Raw genomic sequence first — 23,791 nt, forward strand, 5'->3', positions numbered from 1 at the left:
TGAGATGTTCTCAAAGTTGGTACCCAATGTGTTCACTATTGCTCTCAGGGGATTGCTCTAACATGTTAGCCACATCTGACGTCACGCCACGTGACCAATACGTCACGAAAATGAACTCGAACGTTACCAGACAGGGTGGATTTTCCACCACTTTGACAGTGAAATACACTATTTTAGAAAAAGTTACCACGAGAACGTTATGGATCTTTTGAAATAACGAATATTGTTTTATTCGATTCGATTAAGATAGACAAACAAAAATAGGTGAGATATACACTTTATGTTAATGTACATGGTCTCTAATAGTCTTCTTATGTCCACGTATTGTTCTTTATCGATGACTTTGTTGGAACAAGTGCTTTGTTCGAAAATTGTCTATTTGCTAATTCACGGGGGAAGCATAGCACAGTGGGACGAAGAGAACTTTTTCTGTACTTCAATGTAAACCATATGTCGATCTGGATTTCGATCATAATATGATATGAAAAATTACATTTTCACTTCCTGCAATTATCCAAACGTAAGCTTAGTCCTCCCTCTAAGTGTTTAGCAAAGAATAGTAAACATCTCGAGAGAGTTGGAGGATATTTACTAAATTTTCTCACGCTAACTTATGTCGTATTATTCCAAAGGAAACTTGTTGGAAACTTCTATGTCAGACTTGGTTGAGGGTGCAAACTATCCAACAAAGTCATTATGAGTAACTAGGTCTGCGCGTGGAACTCGTAAATGTCCTTTCAAAGACAGACATTCATGATTGATTCGTCAAAGATGATTTATCACAGGACTTTACGAATTTGATGAGCTAGAATTACGTGGACAGAGATTTTCCTTCAATTTAAAATACTCTATGTACTGGATGGTCATACCCTTGTAACAAATTATGTCTAACCCTTGAAGGCCCGTGATTCACCCCAGAATTAACAAACTATTTCCCTTGTGAAACTCATGAAACTTGATTGTGGCGACTTGCCCACCCTCGATGAAAAGAAACGTATTTTGTTACCTAGTACGGCCGTTTAATATTTGCGATGTCAGCTGAGCAGATCGTCGTCCCCAAGATTCATCTTGTGCGAATGTTGACTATTTAAAGTTTATTTGTTTTACACCTTCCGTTTTCCCTTAACCGTTACATCATTTTAAAATGGGAAAATTGTTAAGTAATCGCCTATACAATCTTTACAATTTTTTTTATGACTGGAAATTAGATGAGTAGAATTAAACAAAAATTACAGACAGCTCGGCTGGCTTTGAAAAAAGTCAAATAATAAAATTGTGAAAACTTCTGGTTGCCTTCTTGTTATAACTGTTTTGTTTAATTTTGTTTCTACAATGCTCTAACCCGATTATTCATCGATTCTATTACCGCAGAAGTAATGAAAACTGTCGATATAAGAACACGTTAAGAATCACGTTGTTATAGAGAAACTGTTAAAATTGACACTGAATAATGATTTCCATACAAACACAAAGGTGTGTTTCAAACTTCACAGCTGCTTGTACTGCGTAATTTATCGATATCTTATCTTGATTAAGGCTGCGTTCGCAAAAATGGTTATTGGGTCTGGAGGAATTCACGGGGGAATTCGAAAATTGTGGGGGTAGTGGTAGGGGACTTGAAAATTTTGCACTGCCTATATATGGGGGACCTGAAAATTTTCTTGTTCCCTTTTACCTTTACATATTCTAATTCCAGGGTTTGTCAGGTAATTCAATGAAAAATGAACACTTGCCATTGATAACAATGGGTTTGGACCAAACCATGGTGGTGAAAGGGTTAAAATGAATCAATTTTAGAACTAGACTTATAGGAATATGGCTGTACAAACTGCTGATAACAGGTGTTGTCAAACATCTCCGAGAAAAACTGTCCAAAACATGTCTACTTTTTCTTTGCGTGCATCCCTAATAAGTATAAGTCTTTATGATAATTGGGAGACTTGAAAAATGTTGAGAGTAATGAGGGGGGATCTGCAAAAAAATAATATTTCAATCGTGATTCCTCCAGCCCCTAACCGTTATTTGTGAACGCAGCCCAATTGTAGCCATTGTCAAATACGAACAACTAAATTTTAACAACTTTTTGCCTCGACGTTTTGTTCTGCTAGTTCAAAATCCAGGCTTATATTTAGATAGCACAGTAATTTGCTTTGAATGCTATCATTGACGCTTCGACCACTATAGATGTACAATCAATGGACTGTCTTTTTTGCATATACTGTGATGTTCACATTTTGCATTTTAATATTTCCGTATTAACACGAAGGCTTGGCAATCAAAACAAATAAGAGCTAGGAAAAGTAAAACCTGTCGATTGCTATCATCTTTCAATTTCCAGGCCGAGGATGTGAAAGTTCTGTAAAATGAAAGCAGTTTCCTGCAAATTTTAAAGTGGTATTAAAATCGTCAACAAACCATAAATCATCGTGACTGTTAGACACAAAGTCGAGTCTCTAATTAGTTTGATTTGAAATTAATAGAAACATTAATCATATTATTCACTTACAGTAGTAGAGAAATTCGTTCTCATTTATTGAACAAAAATTCAGCATTCGCATCCCTCATTACATTACTAATATTCCAGGGTTCTATAAATTTTTCAGCATGCAATTACACATACATAATATAACACCACAAAAAATGCATATAACAACACTCCTTTCCTCGTTGTAAACGATTCGAAAGTTAAGTAGTAAACAGAAATTGTTAAATATTTTTATCAATATTATTATTCTTTACTTTTCCAAGACTTGTGTTACAATTTAAAACATGAGAAACAAATATAAACAAAACAGATAAAAGTAAAATATGAACAAGCATACTGTACAAATGTAGCTTCGAAAACGAATAGTCTTATTTGACATATCTGAAACTCTTTTAAGCAAAAAGTATTTGACTTTGTGTGATACTGATAATCTGACACATGCGAGAGATACATTACTTGCTGTAGTAAACAGAGGTAAATCACAGTGTGGTATAAGTGTTGTACGCAAAGTTCATGAATACTATGTTGAATTTCTGTGCTTCGTTTGTGGCTACATCAACTAGATAAGTATGTATACGTGCGTCTTGTCATCTAAGTGGAAAAAAGAAACGGATCATCCTCAATAGTGGTTATGGTCTCAGAGTTCTGATGAAGTGATTTTCCGCCTAATTACAGGTTGAAAGCCAGACGGATACCAATCAATTTCAACGTACTAGAGAATCTTTAATTACCGAAGTACTGCCCTGTTTGCAGGAAGAGCTGAAGACTTAGCATCAAATGAAATTTTGGGATGCCAATCTGCTCAATGTGATTGTTATGTGATTGCTCGTTAAGAAGAAATGAAATATAGCTATTTCAGGAGTACGCTTTAATGTTAGGCAAGTATATATGATCACTTTTTCATGAACAAATATAGGGATTTAAATACATAAAAATAGCAAAATGATAATAAAATAATGAATCTCTACATTTTGAATAAATTAGATATAATCGTTTTAGTCTTCGATCGACACAGGAGAAAATGATAGAACGCTAACTATAGTCATATCGATGTTTTACATATTACGCTAGAGGAAGTATACATCAGAAGCTCACCTCCAACTAATCACATGCATGATCCACACATAAATGGGTCGATGCTAGATAAATTTAACCATATCGCAGAATGGGACTGTTGTTGTTATTTTGATTCATAGTAAAAGCACATAAAGAAACTGTCTTTGTGCACTAAAAGTGTCAGGTAAAAGCCAACCGTTATGTTTTCCATACGCACCGGTTCAGCAGTAATCATGAAGGCTTAATTCGCTTCGGATTCTTTCGTATTCCCCTCTTCACATTCGTCTTCTTCCTCGGGCCATAACTCGCCACTGTCATCCACGTCACGCAAAATACCACGGTCCTCTTTCTGCAAGAATGTCTTTGCCAAAAAGTAATCGGCGAGGATCCACCTGAATGGGAAAATGATAAAATACAAATTGCGATTCCACTGATGCTTTCTGCGAAATAAGGCGCTGAGAGATGAGTTCTGCAAAGAATGGCGGACAATATTTAGTTTGAGTCTTTGACGACTAATCATAAAACGACTTTCCTAAAAATGGTATGTTAATAAAGATGTCAATTTTAAGGTTATTTTAATTACTTTAATGAATTTCATTTTAAAATGTGTAGATACAAATGCTCGCCCCGTTAGTTTTCAATGTGCAACATCATATTATTTCTTTGAAGTGCTTACTCCTACAGGATACCAAATTATACGCAAAATTACTTTTTCAGATGTGAAATTATGAACAGACAGCCTTTGCATTCTTCTCCCAGTTCACTCTCCGTCTGCAGTACCTTACATTTGTTTTCTACCATTTTGCTGTCTTTGAAATGCAGTTTCTCTTTGTTCTGTCCAAGCCATATCGATATACCTTTTTTCAAACTTGCAAACATAGTCTACCCGCGTAATTTAATGCAGTTTCTCTTTGTTCTGTCGGACCCATATCGAAATACCTTTTGTCAAAGTTACAAACACAGTCTGTGCGTGTAATATAATGTCCAGGGCCATTGTTGCTACCTGCATTTACATGTATCAAGCGTATTTTCACGACGCAATTTGTTGGTCAGCCTAATGCTTTCTTCTGAAACTTACTCCAGAGGGAGGAAAAAGTAATGTATCCGTTTCATTGTAATGGGAAGGACATCAACAATTATAACTTTAGTAGCTTCAATAATTTTTTTAGGTATTTGGAAGAACATCATGACGCCTTTAAATGCTTCTGTAGAAAAACGTCCTGTGAGAAAGTTAGAAAGAGACGCGGGGGAAATGCTTCTATGAAACGGTACAACAATATGTTCATAAGTAGTCGTCTTACCTGTACTTTGTATTTGCGGCAAGAAGTGTCAGATTAATGGCATAGTAGATTGTACTACTTTCAGTCAGGTCTAGTGGCAGAGTAAGTATGTGAAGTGATAAATAAACTGAAGCAACCATGACCAAGGTAAGGTTCTCAAATGCAACTGCAACTAGAACGGCCCTGAAAGGTCTTTTAATCCACTTATGATTCGGACGTGCCCGAAAATTGGAAACTAACATCAGCAGTGTCGAGGCACTTTGTTCGAACGGCGTGAAGATGTAATAATACGCTCCAGGTAGGCCAATGTTATTTACCACCACCATGACACGATACGCACAGACAAGCATAATGCAAGTGACGTACTTCCAGAAGTAAAACTTCTTTACAAGTCTTCTACAATGTTCCGGTAAGAGGGCTTAACTTTCTGATGTTTGTGCAGAACAACCAACCATAAAGCTGTCATTATTGTTGAAAGCGAGGGTAGAAGCGGTTCAAACACCTGTCGGTTTGGAATTATTTGGAAACCCAAGCATCTTGACGTACTGGATTTGTTGTTGCCCAGGCAGTCGATGAATACTACGGTGAACAGAGTTAGGAGAACTAGCCGTGCAATGAGAAGAGCTATTGTGATAACAACTACAGCTTTCAACCAGAACCCTTGCTTCTACGTTGATAAGAGTAAAAGAAAATCAATTCAGTGGTTTTAATTAAATGCTCCTTGACAGAAATATGTGACAAAACTAAGTGTACGGTAACACAATTGCTAACTCGTTGACCGCGACACTGCATTCTAAAGACCCTGGAAACATCAACTCTTTTTCATTTCTACAGTATCACTCTTATCGCACATTTAAAACTCTGATTTTGAGTCATATTGGATGCCATAAAGTTGTTGAGAGACATTAATGATTAACTTTTGAAAAACAAACAATAAAATGACATATTCGTTTACGCAATTAGCTACCTCTCTGTGTTTGACTTATTTTATTTATGTGCCCAAAAAGTATAAAAGCGAGAAATGTCAGTGTATTGTATTTTCATTCTCCTTCATGTATGAAACTGTAAGTAGTATAAAAATCCTTGCATTCTCGCCCCGGTGATGACTTAAGGCTGCGTCCACAAGTAGGTAATTGAATCATGAGGAATTCAGAGGAGGGAGGTCGAAAATTTCGGGGATAGTAGAGGGGGAACTTGAAAGATTTGCACTGCCTATAGGGGAACTGGAAAATCGTTTTGTTCTCTTTTACTTTTTTCGTTTTCTAATTCCAAGGTTTGGCACGCAGTTCAATGAATAATGAATGACATTGTAATTCCATCCAATTGTTTTAATGCTAGTAATAATTAAACAAAATTTAGATATATTTTGTCACATTTCATGACTTTTATCTCGAAAAAATCTAAACGTGTATGATATTTTTTTGTAAAAAAAAAACAAACAAAAATAGGTGGACCGAGTAACGGGGCAGAGCTGCAACTATCGATAATTTTTTTCAATATTTGCATGTAATATATGAAATACAGTATATTAAACACACAATATTCAGTTTGTCAACAAAGCCTGTACATATAAATATGTATTAAATTATAATTAAAGTAGAGTTCAGACTGAAAGTCATTTGTCAATGATACAAATGCATAGTACATATACACTGGCTGTGGTGGCAAGCTGAATACTGAACAGTTCAACATACTGTGGGGATTAGACCAAGAACATAGTTGTATAAGCTGAACAAAAATGGTATAAAATTTATCAAAGTTAATAAAGCTACTGTCTTGCTACTGCAGTGTCACTGTCAGCGCATATTGGAAGCGACGGAGATAACTCTGACTCTGATGTAGTTTAAGAAACGTTTGGGTCAAATGACGATTATGACAGTGAAATATACAGAGCAGAGAGCAACACATGCTATGGAAGGCCAGAAAACTTGAAAGTTGTCAGGCATTTTTGAATTCTGGCATATGAGAATCATCAAATATTAAAGAAAAAAGATAGGGCATGCTTGACTTTCTAAACTTTCACATTCTCATCGTAAAATAACACAAAAGTAAAACTTTGATCGGTAAAGACTCTAGTTTATATGAAAAAAAATGTGTGACTCCATGAATTATTTATTTTTACCAAATATGCCATTATAACATCCAAATTTGGTAAAAATAAATAATTCATGGAGTCACACATTTTTTTCATATTAACTAAAATCTTTGCTTGATTTTCTAAACTTTCACATTCTCATCGTAAAATAATACAAAAGTAAAACTTTGATCGGTAAAGACTTTAGTTTATATGAAAAAAATGTGTGACTCCATGAATTATTTATTTTTACCAAATTTGCCATTATAACATCAAAATTTTCTGAGATTAAAACGTTTATTTTATGGAATATTTTAACCTTCCAGTATTGTCAAGTTTGGGCAGCATCTAAGTCATATATGTCTCTTACTTTTGAAAACATATTTTTTTTGGTCACCGTGATCAGTTTTTCACAATGTGGCATAAAATAGCCGGATATTCATTATTTGCATACCCTCTCATGATCATCAGTTGTGTGCTCTTCAACAGTTGCCATTGATCTGGCCAGAGTTAGATTAACTCAAGTCGACCTAGACTGATAAATCAAAAGGTCCACTGATGCATTCAAAACTGAATCAATTTAAGAACTTGCCTTAAATTAGGCTCTTCAAAATGCTAATAACTGGTAGTGTCAAACATCTGTGAGCAGAACTATCCATTCTTTCTGTGTGCATTCCTAATAAATATGCGGCTATGTGATAATTGGGGGATGGGGTCTTGAAAAATATTCAAAGCATAGACGTCGGGGACTTCAATTTTTTAGGGTACAATCGCAATTCCTCCAGGCCCCCTTACCTATATTTGTCAACACTGCCTTAAGCTTACAACCATGAGAGAACAAAAACGAATGACTGACCTTGACGCTTGACTCAACTCTTCCTTGGTTTTCGCCTTCCTCAGGTTCCTGTCCTGCCTCTGTTGGGTTTTCGAATTTGACCATTTGCATGACTGTATTATGTTCGAAAGCAATATTTGAAATGTCAGTCAAGCATAAACAAAAACAGTTGATGAATTCGTTCATCAGAAAACCCAAGATTTGAATACAAAAGGGGTGCAACTAGTAGAGTATTTGGTCGTGATTGAAAAAGTTATATATTGATATGACATGACAAAGACAAATAACTGATATCTTCACAAACTAAACAACACGTTGACTTGTACCGCTTAAGATACGGCTTCGGTATTATTTTCGGAATTTACCTTTCCCCCGATGAGCACTACACAGTGCACATATTTGACCATCTTTTATTATTTCTATGTTGACCATCTTTTATTATTTCTATGTTGATTGCCTTTGCTCGGGAAAACAGTAGATTGTTGTAAATGAGTTAGAATGCTACCAACAATATCTGACAATTGAGAACTGTATTGTTACACCTTCCTGACAACCATTGTAACCTTTTCTGACTGTTACCATCGAAAAATGTATAAATAAATATCATATTAAATCATTCTAACGTGCGCCATTCTGAATACGGGGAGGCAGTTTAGCTTGTGAGGAAATGTCGGGAGATATAAAAAATAAAGAAATAAATGAATATAGTAATAACATAAGTAAATTGTCAATTGAAAAATATTTACTTTGCAAACACAGGTTTAAGGCTATTGTCTGGGCTATTTTAAAACACTAAGCGTGTAGTACCTTGTTTTCAGATTTTGTCATCTTTTTGTTGCAGTAGATGGTAGAATGCAGTGCAGGGGGAAAACCGGATATTCGGTTGGCATGGCGACAATTTCAGGGTCAAAAATATGAGGAAATTTGTGGCAAAGATATCTATTGAAAGAAAAGTCATACAACAACCGAATTTTTTCTGTAGCATTCAGATGTATATGTATTATAATATGAACCTAAATCTATGACTGTATAAGATGTCAATATAAATTAAATCATAGTCATCTCGGTAAGATTGAAAAATTAATAAATTTCACAACTTTCCGTCAAGTTTCTACTATGACATGATTGGATGACCTTGTTTTTTGAGGTTTATTTGTAAAGTATTTAATTTCACATATGTTGGCTGATTTTCATTGCATTCCAACCATTCTTTCAAGAGTATTACTGCCACAAGAAACGAATGCAGTACAAAACACAATTGTTAGGAGTATTGGATTGAAATGTTTACAACATAAAGGTGATACTCATACTTCATGCAAAGTTTACGACCTCAAATCATGCAAAGTTTACGACCTCAAAATAGGGTATTGGACAAGTTTAAATTGTCAGTTAGAATTCTATTTACAAAAGCCTGGTTGTAATTGCTTTCTAAGTGAAAAATGAACTGTTAATTATCAAAAAAACATTGATTTTATAATCAGCATGATAATGAAATTCATGTGAGATTCTTTACTTGTTATGTATATGGACACCATAACGTCTAATATGGTTTGTTTTATGGTTTAATTGCTATACCTGAATGAAAATCTTCATATGCCTTACAGTAATATCCACACAAATATAAAACAGAATCATTTGTTGCAAATTTCTTCCCGATTACTCATTGATCTGGCTTTTTTAGACTGCAATTAGTCTCAAACTCACAATTTCCACAACGCCATATTTTTACCTCTGAAAAAGCTGCTTCAATAAGCAAGCAAATGGTCACTACTTCATACATGATGCCATAACTCAACAAAGTTTTAGGCAACCAAAAATAGCGATTTACCTGTTTTGAATATATAATTAGACTAAATAAAATTTGACCAGGGGTCAGTGGGAAAAAACGCGATTTTCTCGATTTTAGTTAATATTTTTTGAAGAATGATATAGCTTATTTGAAAGTATACATGTCGAGGGTGACAATGAAGGAAAAAAATAAAATTTGATTTTTTGAGCATTTTGACCGACATTAGCCCAGACGATGGCCTTAAACTTTTTCATCCTCGTAATAGAACTTCCTAGCTCACTTTACTTTTGGCACTTTGCCATACTTGCACTGTATTGTCGTTTGAAACTATTCGTGTATTGTCAACGTAAGGCCGAACAAAAGAAATGTGCTGTTCCGGAAACCCGACCTACCCTATTTTTACCTGCCGACCTTAAACTTTTTAGAGCTTGGTAAACACGGAAGTAAAAAAGGAAAAAAACTAGATACTTGGCATTTGATTTTTGCTTGAACGAGGATGTCTTTATGTAGTTATTTTTCCTTTTATATGTATGATACATTTTTTTGAGAATGTTGTGGCCAGTATTTGACCACCCTGAACCCCTAAAAATGCATATTTAAGATAAAAATATTTTGGAAAAAAAATCCTGCCGACCTACCTACCCTATTTTTGAAAACCATGTTATCGGAACAGCACTGGTTTTTTTTGCCTAATCCAAAATGATAAAAATGCTCGGTCTCGAGCGCTGAATTTCGAACATTTGATCTCTCAGAAGTTCGTTTTCTTCATTTGTGACTCAAAGTGACGAGAATAGCCCTATGAAAACACAGAGAAACATAAGCTGATATAATAAAATGGCGGTAACCACCGCCGCAGTCAAGTATACACCCGATTTTGGCACAATGCGATCCATATAGCTGTCGGCTATCGGCTGCCTATTGTAGCAAGATCTCGTGTATATCCACCTGCGCGGAGGTAATTGTCTAAATAATAACGCTCTGTCGAGTGCCATGTTGAAATTTTTACCTTCTTGTGGTTATCCTTCCGCCCTGACATGTAGAGAAATTAATCGCTTCGTGGACAACACCATAAGCTGACGACGTATTCAGCCCAAGATATGTGCTATGTGTAGGTCAGGTCAGCTTCTGATTTTTCTGTATTTGCCATTTGTGTCTTACATGACCCGCGCAGCCAATCGTCAAGTGTCTATGGTTGGGTGCACTTCTTCAAGATCTGTCTGTCTACACTGCCTCCCTCTGTTCAATGGTCGAACTGAGCGAGACGCACAGGCAACGCGTATGAAACTGGGCCAAGGAAGCTTTGAGATTCTGAAGTCCGGAAGGGGTATTATATTGCATTGCCAAAGAGGTGCAGCGACACACTCTAAACGAGATTATGTTTTGTTTTGTCCTCTAAGAAGGAATAGTGATCTGACACTTTTTAGTGCCACCTTCGTTTCCAAGTCAGTCGTTTTAGTCTATGACCATGACAAGGAACTGCTGAGAAACATTAGGGCTTGGACTGCATTCACAAATACTGGTGAGGGAGGGCTGGAGGAATTCAGGGGGTTTGAAAATTCGAGCGGGAGTACAGGGGGATTTGTAAAGTTTTGCTCTGCTTATAAGGAGGGATCCTGAAAATATTTTGTTTCCTTTAATTTTTACATTTTCAGATTCCATAGTTTGGTAGGTAACTCAATGAAAACTGAATAACATTTTTATGTCATCTCATGGTTCTAATGCCAGTAATAATAAACAAAATCTAGAATAATTTTGTCGCATTTCATGACTTTTATTTCGAAATGTGTGAATACCATTGAATGTTGATAGAAAACAACAAGTATGCCTTGTAATGGGTCAGAAGTTGAAACTGGTGATAATTTTTTCAATAGTTTTATACAAGTATCAAGTACAGTTTCTTGCTGTCTCCCTACAGCATACTCAAACACGCAATATTCAGTTTGTTGACAAAACCTGTATATATAAACACTATTGGGGAATTGAATGAGAGTCCAGATTGAAAGTCATTTGCCAAATCAATTACCAGAATCGCACTGCTGCAGCAAATCACGTGCATCCGGATTTGTGTTGATGCTTTAGTGTTTCGAAGCATTACACCATCTGTCGAAAGTAAATTGTAGGTTTGTGACATAAAAACATAGGAGCTGATTAAAACCACAGTGCTTTAAAGAGGAAGCAATTAATTCATTTATATTTTATTTCGATAATCAGCTCAGTGCTTCATACACGGTTGCTTCTTTCATCGCCGTCGTCCACACATGCCTCGTCATTGTCACCACGTCACGTAAAATACGACAATTCTTGGTCTTCAAGAATGTCTTTGCCAGGAAGAAATCGACCACGATCCACCTGAATGGGAACAAGAATGGATTCTTAAAATTATATGTTTGATGATGTACTCTTTGAAGTAGCATTATCACATCAAAACGGGTCAAATAATTTAATTTCAGTATCATTTCAGGTTAATGATGATTTATCAAGCACAATGAACAATGAAAATGACGATAAAATAGGGTATCTTGAACCATGGCATAGTTGATGTACCTGGGTAGGCATACGCCGTCAGCATGCTAAACCCGTTAAGATCGACAACAGTGATAAATTTAGTGTAAATCAGCAAAATTTCGTATTGCCAGGAATGTTATCACAGACCATTTGAGAAACAGACGTTTCATATTTTGATACCATATCTCCGTATCAGCAGTAGAACATTTTAAATGATTTTACTAGTCTACTTTCCGAGAACTCTTGCTTCATATATAACATCTTAACAGTTGTTAAATGTGTACATCATAAGCAATAATTGAAGTAGGGATAGTTTATCATATCAGATTTGAAATTGCTTCTTTGTAATACAGCTGTTGTATCTTATTGTAATCATGTACCTCACAAGGTTGGTGAAGATTTCAGATACAATTAATATTTTAACATTTTTGTACAAAAGACAAGTGTTTGCAAGACGGCTAAAAAAGAAGTTGAAAATGTTCAGCCTTCACAGAAACCCACTGGTAATTATTCGTCTTACCTGTACTTTGCACTGACGGCAAGAAGTGTTAGATTGATGGCAAGATGAATGGAAGTACTTCTGGTCAGGTTAGAAGGTAGAGTCAGGATGTGTAGTGACAAATATATGGATGTCACCATGAACAAAGTGACGTTCTCGATAGCAGTTACCAGAAGAACAGCTTTGAACGTCTTCCGAATGTGCTTAAACTTCTTATCATCTTGATGGGTTGGACCTGTCCGAAAGTTGGAGATTTGCATCAGAATCGCTGTGCAGATTTCTTCGAATGGCGCAAAGAAGTAATAATAAAATCCGTACGTCCCAATGTTTTTTGTCGCCAACATGGTATGATAACTACAACTACGACATATTCCAGAAGTAAAGTTTTTTTAAAAGTTTTCTGCCAGTGTGACCATAGGAAGGCTCTGAAGTTGTTGTAGAACAACTGACCACGTGATCGTCGTGATCGCCGAAACGAGTGGCAGAAGAGGTTCAAACACGAAACGTCTCGGGATCAAGTCAAACTTCAGGTATCTTGGCGTAGTTGAGGCGTTATTGCCCAGGCAGTCGATAAATACAACGGTGAACAAAGCATATGGAGAACAAGCCGTCAATATAAGTACAGCAGTCCAGCAGAACTTCAGCCGGCGGTTTCGAATCATGCCATCTTTGGATAGCTATGAATAGTTAAAAAGAAATAACAGAATTACTGAAGGTTTGAAATGCTACTCTGTTATAAAAAATGAACAATTGAAACTGTTTTCGGTTTGCGAGTGATAACGTCATTGTGTCAAATGGTCGACTCTATAAGTAAGGTCATTTATTCATTCATTCATTCATTTGAATCTAATGTAGGAGACAGGGAACACTTGAATTCGACGCTGCATGGTTGCAAGCAATGTGAACTGTTGTGAGTTGGAGAGGGACTTTAATGGGATTGTTTTTGCAGGTATTGAAGAACGTCTGACGAAGTAGATAAATAAATGAATAAATAAGTGATAAATAATAATTAGATAAATAAATTAATAAGTAAATAAATAAATAAATAATAGATATATAAACTGTATACTATGGTAGACATATGATGATCCTAGGTCAAATTACATTGGGTTTACAAGATAGACAAATAAGTAAATAAAAAATGATAAATGATTCATTTGATGATAAAAAAGCATAGGTTTACAAAATAAAATCGTTAAAACTATATTTAAAAGGCCTTACAACAAAACCTGGTACTAGAAAATGTTTAAAGTAAGCAACTTATGTACAAAGTAAAACAAAGGAAGCCCCCACTGACTGAAGAATATTGTGCTATAAACGACCAAATTGTTATATCTTTCTAATTAACTTTATAATTTAAACATGTCTGAAACTTATGGTAAAGTCAGATGGAATATGGTAGTTAAATCTCTCCTCACACTATCTTTGATCTTGCCAGAGTCACATATACTTGCATTTTACTCGCAGCAAGCCCACCATCGAGCTAGTAGAATGACAGCTTTAACCCCTCGCACCGTGTCGGCCTTGAATTACAGCATGATGTCACAGATCGCCGGAGGGGTCTGTAACCTCCACAAATGTAATAATCTCCACAAATGTAATATCAACCACAATTGTAATAAAATGCACCCATAAATGTAATATCACCCATAAATATAACAAAAATCAACCATAAATGTAATAAAAACACCAACCACAAATGTAATAAATGATAACCATAAATGTAATAAACAAAACACCCATAAATGTAATACTTATCAACCATAAATGTAATAAATCTATTTTGTCGTTGCAATTGAGGAATTAGCCCTTAAATATTGATCTATGTAATAAGGAAAGCAACTCCACACATTATTCATTTCTTAATTGTTTACGTCTAGTGTGTTTTGCATATTTGAAAGTGTATTTTACGTTTCCCTGTTTTGTGTACAGAACTGACTGGCCATGGCTAGACACAGCTGTAATGTGAATGTCTGTGCAATCTTTACTCCAGAGTGGGGAAGACTGTATAACACTACGATCCTTTAACGCCGTTTTTTCGAAAATTGCCGTACTTTTTTAATCAATTGCCTCAAATTCGTCTTCAGTGGAATAATCGATAGATTGTCTGTATTCCTATGTTGTCCCACTTGAAGTTTGTTCCTTCACTAGGGATGCCAGGATGTCTAATTTTGTTCTACTGTGTTCAAGGTAGTGTTCGTATTGTTTTTTACTAGATTGAAATATATGTTCTCGTCAACATGTTTTGTGGGTCGTAAGTTTCTGTTATAAGGTTTTATATTTCTCTGTTATTTGTTCTGAGTCATCTGTCATAAACTTTGTGTGGTATCACCGGTTGACGAGTTATTTTGACGCTTCCTTATTATGTAATTATCAGTGTCTAGAACTGCTGTTCCACTTCCATTATCTAATGGTTTGATCAGTACCTCGCCGTTTTCTGATAGCGTTCTCAAAGTATTCTATTCTGTGTTTCGGAAAGGAAACCTAGTTTCGGGAAAGTATGCAATAACATTACACTAGTCTTATTAAAGTTTTTATTTACGCAGGGCATTGATAAACAAATGATCACATATGCAAGTTCAAGTTTTTTACATTTATGGTTGCGGGTTGTTACATTAATGGTTGACTATTTGATTACATTTGTGGTTGATTTTATTACAATTGTGGTTGATATTACATTTGTGGAGATTATTACATTTGAGGAGATTACAGGGTCCAGGGTTCCGATGATAAAACATTAGTATTCCAATAGGCAAAGGCGCCATTTTGTAATTGTCAAGCTTGATAGAACAGTGACTGCAACGTCAACACTTCGGATATAACTACTTACCAGGGAAGATGATCTGTGATCACTGACTTTGCCCTTTTCTTGATTTCCGTCACGATCTGCCATTTCACTTTTTGAGTCTTTGACCATTACCGTGTCTGGAATATAAAACTCACCTGTCAGTTAAAAACGAAGCATACAATAAAACCGTGATGGAGTCATTCTGATCTAATAGATTGATACACTTTGAAAGGATAAAAACGCGATTACTTTCTCCCGCTGAAAGAGTGGAAATTTTACCTTCTTGTTGTTCACTTTCCGCAATTGCTATGAACAAAATTCCCTATGGAGGATAGCCTGTTGTTGCATTCAGCTTTGGACGTCGACGATGGTTGTGTGTGAGGTGGGTGTCAGTCTCACCAATGTATCTTATTGTTTACTTACCGAAACCAACACGCCTACATTTCTATGATGCATGGCAAACTGTGTACAGAGAAAGAACAGTCAATAGATGTGGCAATGCTCCTATCACTTAGAGTCAGTCAAATCCGTTTAGGCCTGAAAGTAAACTAGAGGCGGCAACCTGTGCACTAACATCGCTGGCCTGATAAAACGACCAAATCGCCGTCGTAAAATAGGGCATTACAATAATGATAATATATTATTATCATTTCAAAGCAGACACGAACTAAGCCGAAGAACTAAATCAAGAACCCACGCTTCATTAAATCCATTATGCGCAAACTTTAAGAAGCATGCACCACCTCCGATGGTTTCATGACTCGCAACAGAATCCGGAAGACTATTATTAATTTCGCACCTTAATATCGATGACGAAATGTTAGGCATTTTGCATTCACACATGACTTCTATACTCAGTTATTCGACAAGTTCTCTGTGGAGATTAACGTAAAATGTACCTTCCCTTGAATGATTTTCGGCCATGACCAAACAAGTTATTTACCGTAACCTGAAAATAGATGATAATCTGTCGACGTTGTCAGCCTTGAAAACCATGAGTGTAAATAATTATATGAGATTCGGGTCATTTCTGGTACTCAGTGCTTTACAAACCAACACTTTCAAGGTCATACCAATGCCTAGTGAAATAGCACGCAGTATTATTCTGTTTGCATAGACAGGTTGGCCCCTTTTCGGAGGGAGGAGGGTTACAGAATTGAGGGTAGCTTAATAGGAGACAAAGGTTATTTTTTTCTTCTAGTAAACCGTATGCCATATACATTCTTGCGGTTGTAACAGGGGAATTATTTGAAGCTACACGTATACAGTTTTGTATACTTTGTAATCTTACAGGCAGGTTGTGCTATTTCTGACACACATTGCCGGTAGAGTAAAATCACTAATCACCTTTGGCACTTTCTTTTCAAAACGAGAGCACATGAACTGTACGTGTTGTGTATCGATAGTTTTCGTCACAACAAGAAATAAAAATGACGCCCGATAAAGCGGGCAAAGATGCCGATGCGTGATGCACTGATCGATTTTGTGGAGAGCATGGTCAGAGTGAAAATATGCAAAAGTATCCACAATTTATGATTTCAGTAGAGCATGTATACCCCTTTTTCATACTTCTAACAATCTCATTTCTAGTCACATGATATATTTTGTAAAGATGGCAAGGTTGATTGACTAACAGTTTTCACTCCCCTAGATTTTCCTCAACTTAAATAATGCGAGAGCAGTGGAAAACTGGGAGGCGTTAAACAAATATACGTTAATAATAGTTAACATTTACACAAGATGACACACCTACACAAGTTAATAGTGTTTCAAACCTTACTTTTGTACATACTGTATACTTTACTGATTACTGATTACTTTACTGATTTTCTGAAATTTCACTGACATCAGTTATTGTCAAATACAAACATCTAAATTTCAAAAAAATTAGCCTTGTTTCTGCTAGTTCTAGATCCAAGCTTACATTTAGACAGCACGGTAATTTGCTTTGAATTTAATCTATTATAGACATTTCGGCTATTATAACTGTACAATCAATGGCCTGACACTTTTGAATATATTGCAATTTGTATATTTTGCATATTATCATTTTCGTACAAATATAAAGAATTGGTGGTCAAAATAAATGAAAGCAAGGAAAAAGTAAGACCTGTATATTTCTATCATCATTAAATTTCCAGGCCCAGGATGTAAAAGTTCTGTAGTATGAAAGCAGTGTCCTGCGAATTTTAAAGTGTTATCAAAATCGACAACCCATCAGATTCATCGTGCCTGTTTGAAACAAAGTCACGTCTCAAAGTCGTTTTATTACATTGCCACACAATCTTTAATAATAAATTTCCAGCGTTCGATAGATTCCTTCCAACACGAAATTGCGCATACATATTATCACATCATTAAAAAGCTGCATATAACACTTCTTTCCTTGTTGTAAACTATTTAAAAGTTGTGCAACAAACAGAAACTGATGATAATTTTTGATCAAAATTATTATTCTTTACTTGACCAATCCTTATGTTTCAATAATATTACGAAGAAACAAAATGTTCATTCTCAAAGTAACGTGGGCCCTGTAAAGACATAAGATATGAGTAACAATACGTATAAAAGTAAAATACGAACAAATAAACTATAACAAAGGTGACTTCAAAAGTGAAAATTCGTACATGGCATATCTAAAACTATTTTCGCAAAAAGTATTTGACTTTGTTTGGCATCGATAATCTTACAAATATTAGAGATACTGAATTGTTAAACTTTTCTGATACTTGCGATAGCAAACAGACGAATCTCTAGTATAGTATTAGTTTTTAATGCAAAATATCGTATACACTGTTTTAGATTTCTATCCTTAAGTTATGACTACATCAACATGATAAGTATGATCACGTGCGTCTTGCCATTCAAGCGGAGAAAGGGAAGGGATATTCTCAATACTTGTCACGGTCTCAGAGTTCTGATGAAATGCTTTTCCCTCTAATTACAGATTGAAAGCCAGACGGATACGGATCAATTTCAACATACTAGAGAATCTTCAACCACTGAAGTACTGCCCTGTTTGGAAGGAAAGCTGAAGACTTAGCATCAAATGGAACTCTAGGATGCCAATCTACATATTAATGTGATTGTTATGTGATTGCTCGTTAATGATAAATGAAATATCGTTTTTTCAGGAGTTGGCTCTGATGAAATGTATGAATGAGGCGGTCTTTTCGTAAACAAATATTGGGATTAAATACATAAACATAGCAAAGTGGTAGCAAAATCATGAATCTCTACATTTTGAATAAATCAGATAGAACCGTTTGAGTCTTCGATCGACACATGTCCCCGAACAGTGAATATGATACAAGGCTGATTATGGTCATGCCCATGCTTTTTTCATCCCATGTTAGGGAATGTGTAGGGCCTACATCAGAATTTCACCTCCAGCAAATCACATAAATGATCCACACAGAAATGAGTCGAGTTTAGAAAAGTTCGACTATATCGCAAAATGTTATTGTTGTTTTGATTAGGGTTCATAGTAATAGTACATTAAAGAAATTTTCTTTGTGCAGTATCGTGGCATATGAAAGCCTAACGTTTGTTTTACATACGCACCCGTTCAGCAAAAATCAAGGAGATTCAATTCGCTTCAGTTTCTTCCTCATTCCTCTCTTCACATTCATCTTCGTCCTCGGGCCATAGCTCGCCACTGTCACCCACATCACGCAAAATGCAACAGTCTTTCTTCAAGAATGTCTTTGCCAAAAAGTAATCAGCGACGATCCACCTGAATGGGAAAATGATACATAACAAATTGCAAGTCCCCTGACACTTTTTATGAAATAAGGCACTGAAGGATGAGTGGTGCAAATAATGGCGAACAATTGATTGTTCGAGTCTCCGAGGACTAATAAAACGAGTCCTAAAATTGGCGTTTAAATCAAATTATCAATTTTAAGATAATTCTAATGACATCGAACCCAAAGGTTGGCATGACTACGTTTTGCAGTGTCGTAACAATTTACTTTGTTTGGTCAAATGTAAAATTTATGTGAGGAATTATTGCATCTCATGTCATCACAAAAGGCTTGATACAAAAGCTCGCTCTCGCTCCTTCAGCTTTCGATATGTAACGTCATATGATATCTTTGAAGTGCTTACTCCAAGAGGATACCAAATTGGGCTAAAAATTACTTTTTAAGATGTTAAAATACATGAATTATGGGCCAGAAAGCCTGTGCATTCTTCGCCTAGTTCACGTTCCGTCTGCAGGAACTTATATTTGTTTTCTAGCGTTTTGCTGAGTAATTAAAATGCAATTTCTCTTTGTTCTGTCCGAGCCGCATATCGAAGTAACTTGTGTCAAATTTGCCATCACAGTCTGTGAGTGCGTAATGTCCTGTGACATTATATAAATGTATGTACATACATCAGGCATATTTTCACAAAGCACTTTATTGGCTACGCCAATACTTTCTTTTTAAATATACTCCACAGGGAAGACGAAGAAGAAATGTATCGGTTCCGTTGTAACAAGAATTATATCGATGATGAAAACGTTTGTCCCTTCAATAAAGTTTTAGGTATTTGCAAAGCAATGTAACACTATGTCATGACGCCTTGAAACGTTTCTGTATAAAACAAGCTTTATGAGAAAGTTCGAAAAAGACGAGGGGAATGACTATCCATAAAACGATACAATTATATATGTTCATAGGTAGCCGCCTTACCTGTACTTTGCATTTACGGCAAGAAGTGTGAGATTAATGGCGTAGTAGATTGTACTACTCTGGGTCAGATCCAATGGCAGAGTAAGTATGTGAAGTGATATATAACCCGACGCAACCATCATCAGGGTAAGGTTCTCAATTGCAGCTGCGATGAGAACGGCCTTGAAGGTGTTTTTAATCCAATTGTTACCATTTGGGCGTATCCGAAAGTTGGAAACTAACATCAACATTGTCGAGGCAATTTGTTCTAACGGCGCAAAGATGTAATAATACGCTCCAGGTAGTCCAATGTTATTTACGAATACCATGACACGATACGCACAGACAATCACAATACAGGCGACGTACTTCCAGAAGTAAAGCTTCTCTACCAGTTTTCTACCAATGCTTCGGTAAGAACGAGGCTCATCTTTCTGAAGTCGTTGCAGAACAACCAACCATATGATTGTGGTTATCATTGAAAGCAAGGGTAGAAGCGGTTCAAACACCTGTCGGTTTGGAATTAATTGGAAGCCCAAGCATCTTGACGTAGTTGATTGGTTGTTGCTCAGGCAGTCGATGAATACTACGGTGAACAGAGTTAGGAGAACAAGACGTGCAATGAGTAGAAAAATTGTAACAATAGCTACAGCTTTCAAACAGAAATTCAGCTTCTGTGTGGATAAAAGTAAAAGAAAGTCTATTCAGGATTTCAAATTAAATGCTTGTTATGCCATTCAAATGTGACAAATTACTGTTATCGTATACAGAAAAAATTACTGTTATGGTATACAGAAAGACTATCTGTATACCGATACACAATTGCCAACTCCGCTGACCAAGGCTGCATTCAAAGACCGTATAACATCTACTTTTTGCTGTATTAGTCTTATCGCACATTGTAAACACTGATTTAGGTCGTATCGGATGCCATAAATAAATTTCAGGAAAGCCATGAATGATTAACCTTTCCCATGGTGGCCTGAGGCGATGAACTAGTTAGCTTGAGTCCATATCACCACAGCTATGGATCCACGGCTATAAACTATAGTATGCAGTCAAACCCGCGATATACAATTTGAAAAAAAAGGACTCCAGTTGAAAAGTGTGTGAACCAAAGTGAAACATATGAACATAAAGAATAGTTTTCAAAACAAAATCAAGCTTGTGCAATGTATACTACAAAGCGACAGAGAGAGATGTGATTCGTTAGATACTATAACACCAACAAACGAAACAAAAAAATGGCATAGTTGATTATGTTTGACACTGTTATTAATGTGGTTTTCGTACAAAAATATGAAAGTGAGAAACATCAACATATTGTCTTTTCATTACCCTTTGGAGGAAAGCTTACGAGCGCGTACTAATCTACGATACTGTATAAAGTAGTGTACAATCGTTGAATTCCCGCCATCTCTGACATCAGAGTGACAGGTTAATGCAGGAATGTCAAACAGATAATGGCGCCATTTTTTGACAAACGTACTTCAGAGAACTACGACAGCTTCAACGCATGAGAGAAAAACATTACTGACCTTGGGATGTGACTCACCACTGCCTAATTCCTGTGCCTTGGTCTGTGGATTTTTGAGGGGTGAGCCATTTCTACACCTGCATTTTGATCGAAAGCACCATTTTAAATATTAGTCAATCATACACTGAAACCGTTGATGAAGTCGACAGTTGTACTGAAAACCCAAGATTTGAGATGACTGTTAAGGGTGCAAGTAGTGGACCATTTGACAGTGAGAAAAAGTATACTTTTACCTTCTTGTACTTTGCCTGATTCCATAAGGAAGAAAAATAATTGATAACCTTACAAACGGACTGAAACTGCCCAGATACAGACTTTGACGCTTTAGGCTAGCCTCGATATCATTTTCGGAATTTACAATCCGTTCATAAACGTATGAATTGGCTATCATTGTCGTAATCTTTCATGAGTAACTCTTTCACAGAACACTTCGCCATTTATGACCATCAGTGTGTGTGCTATCAACGGTCTGACTGAGTGGGGTCCGAATTTTTCATCCTCACTTCAGGGATGGTACACATTTCAGTCTAGAGCTAATTTTACCAAATCTAGAAGTAATTTTCATGTGCTTGTTTTACTTCAAATCAGATCATGTTTTCTTTGCTGGTGCAAGAGGTGAGTGTGGAGTAGAGACACCTCAGACTTTCCAGTGCCCATTCTTTTCAGATAGCTACGTCGGTTTGATAATTAACTTTTAGAACCCGCAAGCACTTGTCCAGACTGTTTGAATAAAAAACGAAACATCCGTATACGCTGCCTCTGTAAGGTCAGTTCTCGGGACTCAGCCCTCTAACCGGAAGTTTTCCGTCTTTCTTTGTGCCCAGCAACGCCAGTATGTACTATAGTGAGAATTTTACTCTGCAGCAGAAACTTTTTAAAGTGTCCCATTGTGTTCCACCTAACTTTAAGGGAAACATTCAAAATGTCCCACAATTAGTTTTGCCCAATGTGCTTTTTCATATGATCAGTAGTGACGCCATACAGCTCTTGGTCGTTTAGCAGGCTATTTAAGCGCTCCTGCAAGTTGATAGAGTGGTTGCGACTTGGCAAGAGAGGATAGACGTGAGTATAGTCACCTCTTAATATTAGTCACTTTCAGGCAGTCACATGAAATTTTACGATACACAGAGCTTCGAGGACAGAGCTGCTACTGCTCATACTCGTTGGCCACCTGTCACATGTTCTGAATGTGTAGCAGTGCCTATCTGTAGTGATTGACATTTCTGACTGAATGACAGTGATACTGAAACCAAAGATCAAATATATTTGACTGGTTCAAAATTGCGGTATTAATATTGTTTCAGAAATCAAATACCGCGATTTTAGTCGACTTTGATCTTTAGGTTTCTGAATGGTCTTGTCCATGCATCTTCCACTCCATTATCTATGTCTTGTTCAATGTTCATCATCCAAATGAATGAGGGCGTGAATAGTCAAGTCTCCTTGTCACAGCCCCTATTTCAACTAAATTGAAACCTGGGCATAGCAACCTAAAGTCTTATCTAAACAGGGGCAATAATGTGGTACGTCGCTCCACTTTACATGAACAGCGACGGTGCTTGTTCTCACTATAATTCCCACAAGAGTGGATGACACTGAAAGGACTTGTTGCCTATTGGTCTAGAAACCAATAGACGTTCACAACATCAAATATGGAAATCTGTTAACCTGTCAAGCAATTTCCATCCTTTGAGGGTCACTAGTCTCATTACTCAAGTAACGATCACACCATGTATGAAGTACAAGTGTAAAGTATTCGAATGTTTGAAAATGTCGACAGTTTTCAGAATGGTTTGTACAACTTCTATTTGCGCAATTTGTATCGTCGTGGCAGGTCCGTTGTGAAAAAGCAGAGTATCAAAAATACAAAAAGAAAAATTAAATTTTTATTATTTCAAATTTACGCACCATTTTGAAGATTCCGAATCAGGATTCCCTTCAAAGACGCATCGCAAATGATTACTTTAAGAACCGAAAACAGAATCCAAGAGACTGTTTTTGAGTTAATTTCGCGCCTACGACTCGCGCCTACGACATGAAGACTCGTACAGAAATTGTCAAACAGTGTATATTCACATCGAGGTAATACTCTCATGTCTTCGAAAACTTCTCGATCATGACCAAGCATGCAAGTAACAGACCGCTGCGCCCCCTCAACCCAAAGATGATGACCTGTCGACGATGAAGCCACTGTGCTAGTTGTCACACCCCAAGCTTTCACATCAGCAACACCTAAAAGCACTGATTTACGAATAAAAGCAGCATGTGTTTTGCGATGTTCAAAT

The 23,791-nt window shown here is 36.4% G+C and overlaps 1 protein-coding gene and 1 long non-coding RNA gene across 2 annotated transcripts; both read right to left on the minus strand.

Annotated features, from left to right (window-relative positions):
- Positions 1-202: 202 nt before the first annotated feature.
- LOC139130516 (uncharacterized) lies at positions 203-10,774 on the minus strand. The gene is made up of 5 exons (XR_011551885.1): positions 10,526-10,774; positions 7,752-7,843; positions 4,843-5,488; positions 3,759-3,933; positions 203-3,076 (listed from the first exon to the last, which is right to left on the minus strand). It is a non-coding gene; the product is annotated as an uncharacterized lncRNA (long non-coding RNA).
- Positions 10,775-11,273: 499 nt separating this feature from the next.
- LOC139130517 (uncharacterized) lies at positions 11,274-21,847 on the minus strand. Its single transcript, XM_070696288.1, has 7 exons — positions 21,740-21,847; positions 21,508-21,583; positions 19,991-20,643; positions 18,173-19,047; positions 15,354-17,543; positions 12,545-13,200; positions 11,274-11,868 (listed from the first exon to the last, which is right to left on the minus strand). Exons 3-4 carry the CDS (start codon positions 20,446-20,448, stop codon positions 18,900-18,902), a joined length of 606 nt encoding a protein of 201 aa, XP_070552389.1. The 5' UTR covers positions 20,449-20,643; positions 21,508-21,583; positions 21,740-21,847; the 3' UTR covers positions 11,274-11,868; positions 12,545-13,200; positions 15,354-17,543; positions 18,173-18,899.
- Positions 21,848-23,791: the final 1,944 nt, after the last annotated feature.

This window comes from Ptychodera flava, chromosome 4 (assembly GCF_041260155.1).
Source record: "Ptychodera flava strain L36383 chromosome 4, AS_Pfla_20210202, whole genome shotgun sequence".
Lineage (NCBI taxonomy): Eukaryota > Metazoa > Hemichordata > Enteropneusta > Ptychoderidae > Ptychodera > Ptychodera flava.